The 13,886-nt window shown below is 37.7% G+C and overlaps 1 protein-coding gene across 1 annotated transcript in view; it reads left to right on the top strand.

Annotated features, from left to right (window-relative positions):
• Positions 1-2,617: 2,617 nt before the first annotated feature.
• The window catches only part of LOC115230332 (S-formylglutathione hydrolase-like), a gene marked incomplete at its 3' end in the record, with an annotated part of 14,406 nt that continues 3,137 nt past the window's right edge, over positions 2,618-13,886 (top strand). The window contains exons 1-4 of the mRNA XM_036499617.1: positions 2,618-2,697; positions 9,883-9,975; positions 11,003-11,091; positions 13,446-13,544. Of these exons, the coding sequence (XP_036355510.1) occupies positions 9,905-9,975; positions 11,003-11,091; positions 13,446-13,544 (259 nt within the window). The remainder of the gene's footprint in view (positions 2,698-9,882; positions 9,976-11,002; positions 11,092-13,445; positions 13,545-13,886) is intronic.

Genomic DNA, 13,886 nt, shown 5'->3' with positions numbered 1-13,886 from the left:
CACTTTCTACCACTATACGAAGTTTGAAAGTGTTTAGTTACAAAAAATTAATTTCTCGATCTACCGTTCAAAGGGAATAGATCCTCAGTTTATTATGTTACTCAAAGTATATTTTCACAGTGAGGCTATCTGTGACATTAACTCTTTGCCTGTCCAAAGCATTTTCAGAAATTTGGGATCTTTTCTGTTTGAACGGCAGTTTTTTCTAGCTTCATATGAAATTGTCACCCATAATTATGACCCTAGTATCGCTCTATTGCATTTCAATCTGTTTTAGGGTTAGGGTTAGTTAGGGTTAGGGGTGGGGAAAGGGTATCTTTTTTTCTTCGCAAATGTAAATAAACCCAGTCTGTTTCTTAAACGAGGGACATATTCATACGGCACAGAATGTTTTCACCTCAATAGACGTCATTGATTGGTTGAAATTGCAGAAATTGAAGGAAAAAAGCAACAAATATTTTACAAACTATAGAATTTTCTCAATAAAGCCAAGAGAAAAAGATGTTTTATAAACACATTCTACCAGTATACGAAGTTTAAAAGTGTTTAGTTACGTGGAAATTATTTTTAAAAACTGCCCTTCAAACCGAAAAGATCCTAAATTTATCCTAAACCTCCATCACTGTTCTGGAGCTTTTTTAGATAGCCCTTGTTTCAAATGTTCTGAGTTATATAAACCTTTGCTTTCATAAGTCTCAAGTTACTCTGGTAGTTGAAAAAATTTGAGAATGTGAATCGTATATGAGGCTTGGACGCCAAGGATATATGTCCGTCCTGTATATCAGATGTGTTACACAGGACCGTACAAAGGAGAGGTGACGAGGATGGCTCCTTTAGTACCACCACACGGTCGACTATAATAAATATGAAAAGTATGAATGAGTAAAAGTGCCAGAAGGAAAAGAGAGACACAACCGGTAGAATGTATAAGAGAAGATTTTATTTATATGTTAACATGTGTGTCTGTGTGTCACATATAGAATGTAGAATGTATAAGAGAAGGATTCTACTTATGTTAACATAAGACATGTTAACATAATAATAGACATAATAATAGGCGCAGGAGTGGCTGTGTGGTAAGTAGCTTGTTTACCAACCACATGGTTCTGGGTTCGGTCCCACTGCGTGGCATCTTGGACAAGTGTCTTCTGCTATAGCCTTGGGCCGACCAAAGACTTTTGGGTGGATTTGGTAGACAGAAACTGAAAGAAGCCCATCGTGTGGTAAGTAGCTTGTTTACCAACCACATGGTTCTGGGTTCGGTCCCACTGCGTGGCATCTTGGACAAGTGTCTTCTGCTATAGCCTCGGGCCGACCAAAGACTTTTGGGTGGATTTGGTAGACAGAAACTGAAAGAAGCCCATCGTGTGGTAAGTAGCTTGTTTACCAACCACATGGTTCCGGGTTCGGTCCCACTGCGTGGCATCTTGGACAAGTGTCTTCTGCTATAGCCTCGGGCCGACCAAAGACTTTTGGGTGGATTTGGTAGACAGAAACTGAAAGAAGCCCATCGTGTGGTAAGTAGCTTTTTACCAACCACATGGTTCTGGGTTCGGTCCCACTGTGTGGCATCTTGGGCAAGTGTCATCTGCTATAGCCCCGGGCCGACCAAAGCCTTTTGGGTGGATTTGGTAGACAGAAACTGAAAGAAGCCCATCGTGTGGTAAGTAGCTTGTTTACCAACCACATGGTTCCGGGTTCGGTCCCACTGCATGGCATCTTGGGCAAGTGTCTTCTGCTATAGCCCCGGGCCGACCAAAGCCTTTTGAGTGGATTTGGTAGACGGAAACTGAAAGAAGCCCATCGTGTGGTAAGTAGCTTGTTTACCAACCACATGGTTCCGGGTTCAGTCCCACTGCGTGGCACCTTGGGCAAGTGTCTTCTACTATAGCCTCAGGCCGACCAATGCCTTGTGAGTGGATTTGGTAGACGGAAACTGAAAGAAGCCTGTCGTATATATATATATATATATATATATATATATATATGTGTGTGTGTGTGTGTGTGTGTGGTGTGTGTGTGTGTGTGTGTGTGTGAATGTGTGTGTGTATGTCTGTGTTTGTCCCCCTAGCATTGCTTGACAACCGATGCAACCGGTGTTTACGTCCCCGTCACTTAGCAGTTCGGCAAAAGAGACCGATAGAATAAGTACTGGGCTTACAAAGAATAAGTCCCGGGGTCGATTTGCTCGACTAAAAAAAGGCGGTGCTCCAGCACGACCGCAGTCAAATGACTGAAACAAGTAAAAGAATAAAAGAATAAAAGAATAAAAGAATAAAAGAATAGGCCGTCATGTATACAAAGTGTATGTGTGTGCATAAAATGCAGAGTATAGAAAGAGGTCTATAATAGGACGCTAGAAGAATGTTCAGACACAATGAAGATAAATACCAGTTCGTAGTCAAGGTACACGATAGACCCACATTGCACTTGCATGAATGTCAATGTTAACCTATTTACTAATTGAACCATGGTAATTTTTATTCTAAATTACAAACAACCAAAGCGAAAACTAGTGGAGCGGTTATTTGCACTCTAATTTGAATGAAATTTAGGAGCTATTTCTAGCAAGGGTATCTCATTGGTTGGTCACAAAAGAAAAGACATGTGACAAGGCAAGAGAGACAAATGGGAAGGTCCTGTTGTTTCTAACGCACCTAGCTTTCCTAAGTTCGAAACTTTTTCCTTTGGACGCAGGTACGTAATTAAGCTCTTAATTGACCCTTTATTTCTCTGTATCTTTTTATATATTAACTTCCTCTGCCTGTGTAGAAGAAAAACACTAACTATATTAAGTGTTTAATTATTTACACAGTTTAATTATCAATATTATCTTGGTGTAACAAATTTATAAGCCCCAAATCAACCCCGGTTAAATACATCTATGAACCGGCATACAGTTCCTTTATTTCTCTGTATCTTTCTATATATTAACTTCCTCTGCTTGTGTAGAAGAAAAACGCTAATTATATTAAGTGTTTAACCCTTTAGTGTTCAGATTACTGTTAAATATAATGCTTTTTTATTTAAATTGTTTTTAATTAATCATGCATTATCTCATAGCTTTGAGGTTTCAATGATGTGATTGTTTATTTTTAGACTGTCAATGTAGGTTAGGTGTGAGAGGTTGGATATGGCCAGTTTGAATATAAAATATGTAGAATATATTGGGCCGGATTTGGCCAGTTTAAACACTAAAGGGTTAATTATTTACACAGTTTAATTGTGAATATTATCGTGGTGTAACAAATTTATAAGCCCCAAATCAACCCCGGTTAAATACATCTGTGAACCGGCATACAGTTCCTTTATTTCTCTGTATCTTTTTATATATTAACTTCCTCTGCTCGTGTAGAAGAAAAACGCTAACTATATTAAGTATTTAATTATTTACACAGTTTAATTATCAATATTATCTTGGTGTAACAAATTTATAAACCCCAATCAACCCCGGTTAAATACATCTATGAACCGGCATACAGTTCCTTTATTTCTCTGTATCTTTTTATATATTAACTTCCTCTGCCCGTGTAGAAGAAAAACGCTAACTATATTAAGTGTTTAATTATTTACACAATTTGGATCTTTTCCTTTTCAAGGCCAGATTTCAACACAATTTCTAGTTAACTAAACATTTTAAAACTTCGTATACTGGTAGAATGTGTCAAAATAAAACATTTTTGGATCCTTTCCTTTTCAAGGCCAGATTTCAACAATTTCTAGTTAGCTAAACACTTTAAAACTTCGTATACTGGTAGAATGTGTCAAAATAAAACCTTTTTGGATCTTTTCCTTTTCAAGGCCAGATTTCAACACAATTTCTAGTTAACTAAACATTTTAAAACTTCGTATACTGGTAGAATGTGTCAAAATAAAACATTTTTGGATCCTTTCCTTTTCAAGGCCAGATTTCAACAATTTCTAGTTAGCTAAACACTTTAAAACTTCGTATACTGGTAGAATGTGTCAAAATAAAACCTTTTTGGATCTTTTCCTTTTCAAGGCCAGATTTCAACACAATTTCTAGTTAACTAAACACTTTAAAACTTCGTATACTGGTAGAATGTGTAAAAATAAAACATTTTAAAATCTTTTCCTTTTGAAGGCCAGATTTCAACACAATTTCTAGTTAACTAAACTCTTTAAAACTTCATATACTGGTAGAATGTGTCAAAATAAAACATTTTTTTCTCTTGGTTTTCTTGAGAAAACTGTAATTTGTTTGTTTAACGTAGTTTAATTTTTCGAATTTTAACCAATCCTATGCTCTCTTTTGAGCTAAAATCATTTGCTGCGTCTAAAACTGAGACAACATCCTGTAACTAACCCTAAACCTACCCCCTAACTCTAAATTTTTTTTTCTTACTTGTTAAATTAATTTAATTGTTACGCGAGTAAAAAAAAACTAAAGCAATGGAATTAAATTAATTTAACAATTAAGAAAAAAAATTTAGGGTTAGGGTTAGGTTTAGGGTTAGTTACAGGATGTTGTCTCAGTTTTAGACGCAGCAAATAATTTTAGTTGAATGGAGGTAATCGATTGGTTAAAATTGCCGAAATGCTCGGATTTTCAGACAAAATATCTTACAAACTATAGAATTTTCTCAATAAAGCCAAGAGAAAAAGATGTTTTATGAACACATTCTACCACTATACGAAGTTTAAAAGTGTTTAGTTAACTAGAAATTGTGTTGACGTCTGCCGTTCAAAATGAAAAGATTCCTCTGTTTAATTGTCAATATTATCTTGGTGTAACAAATTTATAAGCCCCAAGTCAACCCCGGTTAAATACATCTATGAACCGGCTTACATCACGCTTTTATATGTACAGCCTATAAACCAAAAACGTTCCGACCCTAATTATCTTTCTGTTATGTACAGCAAACAAGATCAAATTACACAATGTAACACATACTCTCTCTCTTTTACTTGTTTCAGTCATTTGACTGCAGCCATGCTGGAGCACCACCTTTAATCCAGCAACTCGACCCCAGCACTTATTCTTTGTAAGTGACGGGGACATAAACACACCAACAAATATCTTACAATCTATAGAATTTTCTCAATAAAGCCAAGAGAAAAAGATGTTTTATAAACACATTCTACCAGTATACAAAGTTTAACATTTTTTAGTTACCTAGAAATTATGTTAAAAACTGCCGTTCAAACCCAAAAGATCCGAAAATTGTTACGTTGTGTTATTTACAGAGTTTAATTATCAATATTATCTTGGTGTAACAAATTTATAAGCCCCAAATCAACCCCGGTTAAATACATCTATGAACCAGCATACAGTTCCTTTATTTCTCTGTATCTTTTTATATATTAACTTCCTCTGCTCGTGTAGAAGAAAAACGCTAACTATATTAAGTGTTTAATTATTTACACAGTTTAATTATCAATATTATCTTGGTGTAAATAATTTATAAGCCCCAAATCGACCCCGGTTAAATACATCTATGAACCGGCATACAGTTCCTTTATTTCTCTGTATCTTTTTATATATTAACTTCCTCTGCTCGTGTAGAAGAAAAAACGCTAACTATATTAAGTATTTAATTATTTACACAGTTTAATTATCAATATTATCGTGGTGTAACAAATTAATAAGCCCCAAATCGACCCCCGTTAAATACGTCTGTGAACCGGCTTACATCACGCTTTTATACGTACAGCCTATAAACCAAAAACGTTCCGACCCTTAATTATCTTTCTCTTATGTACAGCAAACAAGATCATATTATCTAACACGTCCTGCGATGATTTTGGGGTGGTATATTTAGCAGGCTTCGTCGGTTTGCGGCCTATAAAATGTTAACCGTTAGTTTTTAGTGAATGAGCTAGACTGATTTATAGCGTAGTAGTTGGACTTTAAACCCCTTATAGTATTTAGTTTAGGGTTTATCGGGTTTCTCTCTCTGTTTCTAACGGAAACGACCGTTTCCCCCACCTCTCACTTGTTTTGAGCACCATATGTGTATAATAAATAACTCAAATCTCAGTATTTAACTGAGATTCTAAATATTCAATTAAACATTCTCGCAGACGTTGGAAGAATCGCTATTTTATCAACCCCAGATAAATACCTCTAGCTATATTTTTTTTTAAATATTCTGTCAAGGTCAGCTTTCCATTTTGCCCATACGATGTCGATAAAATAAACCACTGATCGAATACTAAACTCGCTTTAATATTCCTGTTCAGCATTTTCTTTATAACTTTGGTTAATTATTTTTTTTTCTTTACAAAATTTATTCGGTAAAATTTCAAATCAGACCATAAAGGAGGACGAAATACCTATTTCTTTACTACCCACAAGGGGCCAAACACAGAGGGGACAAACAAGGACAGACAAACGGATTAAGTCGATTATATCGACCCCAGTGCGTAACTGGTACTTAATTTATCGACCCCGAAAGGATGAAAGGCAAAGTCGACCTCAGTGGAATTTGAACTCAGAACGTAACGGCAGACGAAATACCTATTTCTTTACTACCCACAAGGGGCTAAACACAGAGAGGACAAACAAGGACAGACAAACGGATTAAGTCAATTATATTGACCCCAGTGCGTAACTGGTACTTATTTAATCGACCCCGAAAGGATGAAAGGCAAAGTCGACCTCAGTGGAATTTGAACTCACAACGTAACGGCAGACGAAATACCTATTTCTTTACTACCCACAAGGGGCTAAACACAGAGAGGACAAACAAGGACAGACAAACGGATTAAGTCAATTATATTGACCCCAGTGCGTAACTGGTACTTATTTAATCGACCCCGAAAGGATGAAAGGCAAAGTCGACCTCAGTGGAATTTGAACTCACAACGTAACGGCAGACGAAATACCTATTTCTTTACTACCCACAAGGTGCTAAACACAGAGAGGACAAACAAGGACAGACAAACGGATTAAGTCGATTATATCGACCCCAGTGCGTAACTGGTACTTATTTAATCGACCCCGAAAGGATGAAAGGCAAAGTCGACCTCAGTGGAATTTGAACTCACAACGTAACGGCAGACGAAATACCTATTTCTTTACTACCCACAAGGGGCTAAACACAGAGAGGACAAACAAGGACAGACAAACGGATTAAGTCGATTATATCGACCCCAGTGTGTAACTGGTACTTATTTAATTGACCCCAAAAGGATGAAAGGCAAAGTCGACCTCAGTGGAATTTGAACTCACAACGTAACGGCAGACGAAATACCTATTTCTTTACTACCCACAAGGGGCTAAACACAGAGAGGACAAACAAGGACAGACAAACGGATTAAGTCAATTATATTGACCCCAGTGTGTAACTGGTACTTATTTAATTGACCCCAAAAGGATGAAAGGCAAAGTCGACCTCAGTGGAATTTGAACTCACAACGTAACGGCAGACGAAATACCTATTTCTTTACTACCCACAAGGGGCTAAACACAGAGAGGACAAACAAGGACAGACAAACGGATTAAGTCGATTATATCGACCCCAGTGCGTAACTGGTACTTAATTTATCGACCCCGAAAGGATGAAAGGCAAAGTCGACCTCAGTGGAATTTGAACTCACAACGTACGGCAGACGAAATACCTATTTCTTTACTACCCACAAGGGGCTAAACACAGAGAGGATAAACAATTTGAACTCAGAACGTAGCGACAGACGAAATACCGCTAAGCATTTCGCCCGGCGTGCTAACGCTTCTGCCAGCTCACCGCCTTCCGCCCTTAGTACTATAAGCCTTTTCACTTGGTCTGTCATTGCTCTGCTCCTTCTACTCCTCCTCCTTTCAATAAATTTACTGGTGGTGGTGCTGGTGGTGGCAGTGAAAAATCCCCTTCTTTCTTACCTTCCTCTCCAAGTAAAAAAAAGGCTGTGAAAATGTCAGACTTAAAGGAGATCTATTGTATATGACAGGTAGACTGACTCTGTGTAAATACTTTGTCACAGATAAGACAGACAGTCTTTGTATCAGCTGGCATAAATTATAATTAGTAACCTAATTAAAGTTGATAAAACACCGTACTTTCTAAGCTGTTTATTGTGTCATATACCCCATGAATCTCTAGATCAGTGCTTTTCAACCTTTTTGCTGGAGCGGAACCCCAAGGAAACATTCCACTGGCTCGAGGAACCCCTCTGCAATAATTTAATAGTCTTATGCACACATATCTGCACAGGAGACTTTAAAATTACTGCCGATTTTAGCAGTTTTGTAACTTCTTGCGGAACCCCTGGACTGTACTGGCGGAACCCTGGTTGAAAACCACTAATATATATATATATATATATATATATATATATAATATTAATTAGAGACAAAACCACTATTTTGCAAATCAAACAAAGAAAGACTTAATCCAATACATAAAAAAGTTTAATATAAATTAAATAAAATTATATTCGCCACTACAATTGTTTCATGTCTCTTCTCAGGACATTCATCTGAAATCCACCTGATGAATGTCCTGAGAAGAGACATGAAACAATTGTAGTGGCGAATATAATTTTATTTAATTTATATTAAAATTTTTTTATGTATTGGATTAAGTCTTCTTTGTTTGATTTGCAAAATAGTGGTTTTGTCTCTATTAATATTATATAATATTTTACTATAAAATTGGATTCAATCCTAAATCTGATTTTCCATGTAAATTTGGATTTATTCCCTAATATTTATTATTATATATATATATATATATATATATATATATATATATATATATATATATATATATATGTATATATTAGTGCTTTTCAACCTTTTTGCGGGAGCGGAACCCCATGGAAACATTCCACTGGCTCGCAGAACCCTGGTTGAAAACCTCTGCTCTAGATGTTTACTCACTGGGAAAACGGGCTGTGGTAACACCATCAACCTGTTAGCATGGTTGATTAAATACCAACCCTACCATATCATTACGAAAATTAACAGTAACCTCATCAAAAGATCTAAGCTCCAAAATAATGCATGATGAATTCAAAGCAATGTAATTTATATGAGTATTGCATTTGACTGAGTAATCTGAATGCTTAAGGATTAACATCAGCAACCCTCCCCGCTGTATAGTGGTGGTGGTCGTGGTTTCTTTAACCCTTTAACGCTATTCAAAAGAAGATTTGTTTTTCTAGCTCCGAGCTGGGATCTTTTCCGTTTGAACGGCAGTTTTTTCTAGCAGTGTCATATGAAATTGTCACCCATAATTATGACCCTAGTATCGATCTATTGCATTTCAATCTGTTTTAGGGTTAGGGTTGGTTAGGGTTAGGGATCTTTTCGGTTTGACCGGCAGTTTTTCTAGCGGTGTCATATGAAATTGTCACCCATAATTATGACCCTAGTATCGATCTATTGCATTTCAATCTCTTTTAGGGTTAGGGTTAGGGTTAGGGGTGGGGGGAAGGGTATCCTTTTTTCTTCACAAATGTAAATAAACCTAATCTGTTTCTTAAACGAGGGACATTTTCATACGGCACAGAATGTTTTTTTACCTCAATAGACTCTTACTCTTTACCCTTTTACTTGTTTCAGTCATTTGACTGCGGCCATGCTGGAGCACCGCCTTTAGTCGAGCAAATCGACTCCGGGACTTATTCTTTGTAAGCCCAGTACTTATTCTATTGGTCTCTTTTGCCGAACCGCTAAGTTACGGGGACGTATATATACATACATATGTATGTATGTATGTATTTATGTATGTATGCATGCATGAATGTATATATGTGTGTGTGTGTGTGTATGTGTGTATGTATTTATGTATATGTATGTATGCGTACAGATATACACACACAATATGCTGTATGTATATATATAGTTAAATGACTCGGCTGCTCTCATTATTCCTTGAATATTCATGCATTCTGTTGTTTCTTTTCTACTTTTGTCAGGTTTCTTAGTTTGAAAGTAATAATGAGTAATCTTGAACAGGTATCATCGAACAAATGTTTTGGAGGCTTCCAGAAAGTCTTCAAACATTCCAGGTAAACAACACCCTTCCTTCTTTTGTTTTTCCTGCTTCTCTCTTTTACCTGTTTTTCTTCTTACCTATTTCAACGATAATAATCATGTACACACTAAATACCATTTGAAAAACTCAACAAGATATTAAGACCGAGCCGAAGAATTCTTTGTTTCCAGATTGAAACGTAATTTATCAGCACTTCGCAGGCATAGCAATTGGTTCACCATTATCCCCAGCAGTAACAAACATCTATGCGAAGTACTTTAATAAAAGTCAGGTTCATTCTTTATTCATCATTATCATTCAGTGTCCACCTTGCGGTTTATTGGAGGCAGATTTTCTGCGACTGGGGTGCCCTTCCTGTCGCCAACTCTCACTTGTTTCCAAACAAGGTAATATTTCCCCATGGTCAGACATGTTTCTGCAGTATATTGGGAGTGAAGGACACTGCTTGTATGACAGGGGCACCCATTTTAGGACTAGCGCATGGAGTCAAGAAAAGGAGACACACCTGTTTCTCTCCTCTCCATCAATCTATCCATCTACCTGTCTATCTGTCTATCCATCTGTTTATCTATCTGTCTATCTCTGTCTATCTGTGTGTCTATATCTATCTGTCTTTATATCGATCTGTCTTTCTTTCTATCTGTCTTTCTGTCTGTCTGTCTTTCTATCTGTCTGTCTTTCTATCTGTCTGTCTATCTATCTGTCTGTCTGTCTGTCTATCTATCTCTCTTTCTATCTAACTGTCTATCTATTCATGTCTGTCTGTCTGTCTATCTATCTATCTGTCTATCCATCCATCCATCTATCTATCTATTTTTTTATCTATCTGTCTGTCCGTCCATCTGTCTGTCCATCCATCCATCCATCCATTTGTCTGTCTGTCTACCTATCTATCTAGCTAGCTATCTTTCTATCTATCTGACTGTCTATCTATCTATTCATGTCTGTGTGTCTGTCTGCCTGTCTGTCTGTCTATCTGTCTATTCATCTATCTATTCATTTGTCCGTCTGTCCATCTATCAATCAAATTCTCTTTTCAGTTCTGAATTGAAATGTGAAATGAAATTCGGTATTTATTTACCTGCGAAATCTGAATTTGGCAAACTTCCTGTGCTCTATTGGCTTTCCGGTGAGTTTAATTCCCTTAGTCCCTGATTCAATTACTGGTACTTGGTTAGATGGCAGGGGAGAACAACAGACCCTTTCTGATACAACAACCTCATCATCATCATTAAATTGTGGCCCTGCAGGAAGAAATTTACTTCCCCACTACAAGGTCCTGGGATCAGTTCCGATGCATGGTACCTTAGGCCAGTGGTCTTCAACCAGGGTTCTGCGGAACCTTGGGGTTCCGCCAGTACAGTCCAGGGGTTCCGCAAGAAGTTACAAAAGTTCTAAAATCTGCAGTAATTTTTAATTCTCCTGTGCAGATATGTGTGCATATGACTATTAAATTATTGCAGAGGGGTTCCTCGAGCCAGTGGAATCTCTCCTTGGGGTTCCACTCTAGCAAAAAGTTTGAAAAGCACTGCCTTAGACAAATGTCTTCTACTATAGTTCCAGCTGACTAAAGACTTTTGAGTGAATTTGGTAGCCTAATGCTAAAAGAAGCCTGTTGTGTTTGTGTGTGTGTGTATAGCCATAGGAGTGGCTGTGTGGTAAGTAACTTGCATAGCAACCACATGGTTCTGGGATGATATATTATCATCATCATCATCATTGTTTAACCCTTTCATTACCAACCCGGCTGAAACCAGCTCTGGTTCTGTAGTACAAATGTCTTGTTTTCATAAGTTTTGAATTAAAATCTTCCACCAAACCTTAGTCACAATTTATATTCCTAACACTAGCTGAATGATAAATAAGTTATTTTACTAAATTCTTTGTTATATTTAAAATAATTGAAGGAAACACAGAGCATCTCAAAATAAATACGGTAATGAAAGGGTTAATTCCGCTTTCCATACTGTCATGGTTTAGACGGTTTGACTGAGGGTAGGCAAGCTAAAAGGCTGCACCAGGCCCTGAACTGGCCCGGTATGGCTTCTACAAGGCTGGATGCCCTTCCTAATGTCAACCACTCTGAGAGTGTTTTGGGCGCTTTTATGTGCCACTGGCTCAGGTGCCATTTGTGTGACACCAGTATCTGCCACTACTGCAATTTTACTTAGCCTGATGGGGCTTCTTCTTAAGCACGACATAATGCCAAGGCCTCGGTCAATGTTAAAAGAAGCCTGTCGTGTGTGTGTGTGTGTGTGTGTGTGTGTGTGTGTGTGTAGGCATAGGTGTAGCTGTGTGGTAAGTGACTTGCATAGCAACCACATGGTTCTGGGATGATATATTATCATCCTCATCATCATTGTTTAATGTCCGCTTTCCATACTGGCATGGATTTGGCAAAGTTTCCACAGCTTGTCTGTCGCTACGTTCTGAGTTTAAATTCCGCCGAGGTCAACTTTGTCTCTCATCCTTTTCATCATTATCATCATCATCATCATCATCATTGTTTAACGTCCGCTTTCCATGCTAGCATGGGTTGGACAGTTCGACCGGGGGTCTGGGAACCCAGATGGCTGCACCAGGCCCAGTCTGATCTGGCAGTGTTTCTACAGCTGGATGCCCTTCCTAATACCTAAAGCATAATCATCATCATTATAAACATCGTTATTACCACCACCACCACTGCTGTCATCATCACTTTTATCGCCATAACCACCACATATATATATGTATATATATATATAACAGGAAGCTTTATGAAAATAAACAAAAGACGAAGGCAGGTGGAATACAAACAAACAATTGTATTAGTATGGCGCTCAGGAATAGAAATAAAACAAGTCTTTTACGTTTCAAGCCTACGCTCTTCGACAGAAATATATATATATATATATCATCATCATCATCATCATCATCATCATCATCATCATCATCGTTTAGCGTCCGTTTTCCATGCTAGCATGGGTTGGACGGTATATATATATATATATATATATATATATATATTATATATATATATATATATATATATATATATATATTCATCATCATCATTATCATCATCATTTAACGTCCGCTTTCCATGCTAGCATGGGTTAGATGGTTTGACTGGGGTCTGGGAAGCCAGGAGGCTGCACCAGGCTCCATTCTGATCTGGCAGTGTTTCTACAGCTGGATGCCCTTCCAAACGCCAACCACTCCGTGAGTGTAGTGGGTGCTTTTTACGTGCCACCTGCACAGGTGCCAGACGAGACTGCCAACGGCCAGTCAAAAAATTAAGTATCAGTTGTATATTGGGGTTAATCTAATCAACTTCCCCCACCTGCTTCTATAATTTCAGGCCTTGTGCCTGTAGTAGAAAGGGTTATTAAGGTAAACAATCTGTCAGAACCATTAGCACACCTGACAAAATTCTTAGTTTCATTCTGGCACTTTATGTTCTGAGTTCAAATTCATTTTCTCTTTAAATTCTTCCCCCACCAGGTGCGACATGTAGTGAGCAAAATTTCATAACAAAATCTGGTTTCCAAAGATATGCAGCAGAACACAACATCATCGTTGTTGCACCTGATACATGTCCAAGTAAGTGTACAGTTTTAGCCAATTCTATACAACATGTCTGTTGCTTCACCAAATACATACATACATACATATATATATATATCTGGTGCCAAGGACTCTAAATTTGCCATCAAGATGTAGGACAAGATACTGTGATAGCCTGGGCTTCAGAGGCCCACAGCTCTTCAATATCCTCCCGAAGAACCTGAGGGACCTGCATGGGGTCGATGCGGATGTCTTTAAAGTAGGACTGGATCTCTTCTTGTCAGGTGTCCCAGATGAACCAACTTCACGGCAGGAGGTGCAGATGAGGGCAGCTGCATCAAACTCTCTCATGCACCAAATGGCAGTTGCTAAAAAGCA

This window comes from Octopus sinensis, unplaced genomic scaffold (genome assembly GCF_006345805.1).
Source record: "Octopus sinensis unplaced genomic scaffold, ASM634580v1 Contig15355, whole genome shotgun sequence".
In the NCBI taxonomy this organism is placed as follows: Eukaryota; Metazoa; Mollusca; class Cephalopoda; order Octopoda; family Octopodidae; genus Octopus; species Octopus sinensis.
This window is presented reverse-complemented; position numbering and strand designations above follow the sequence as displayed.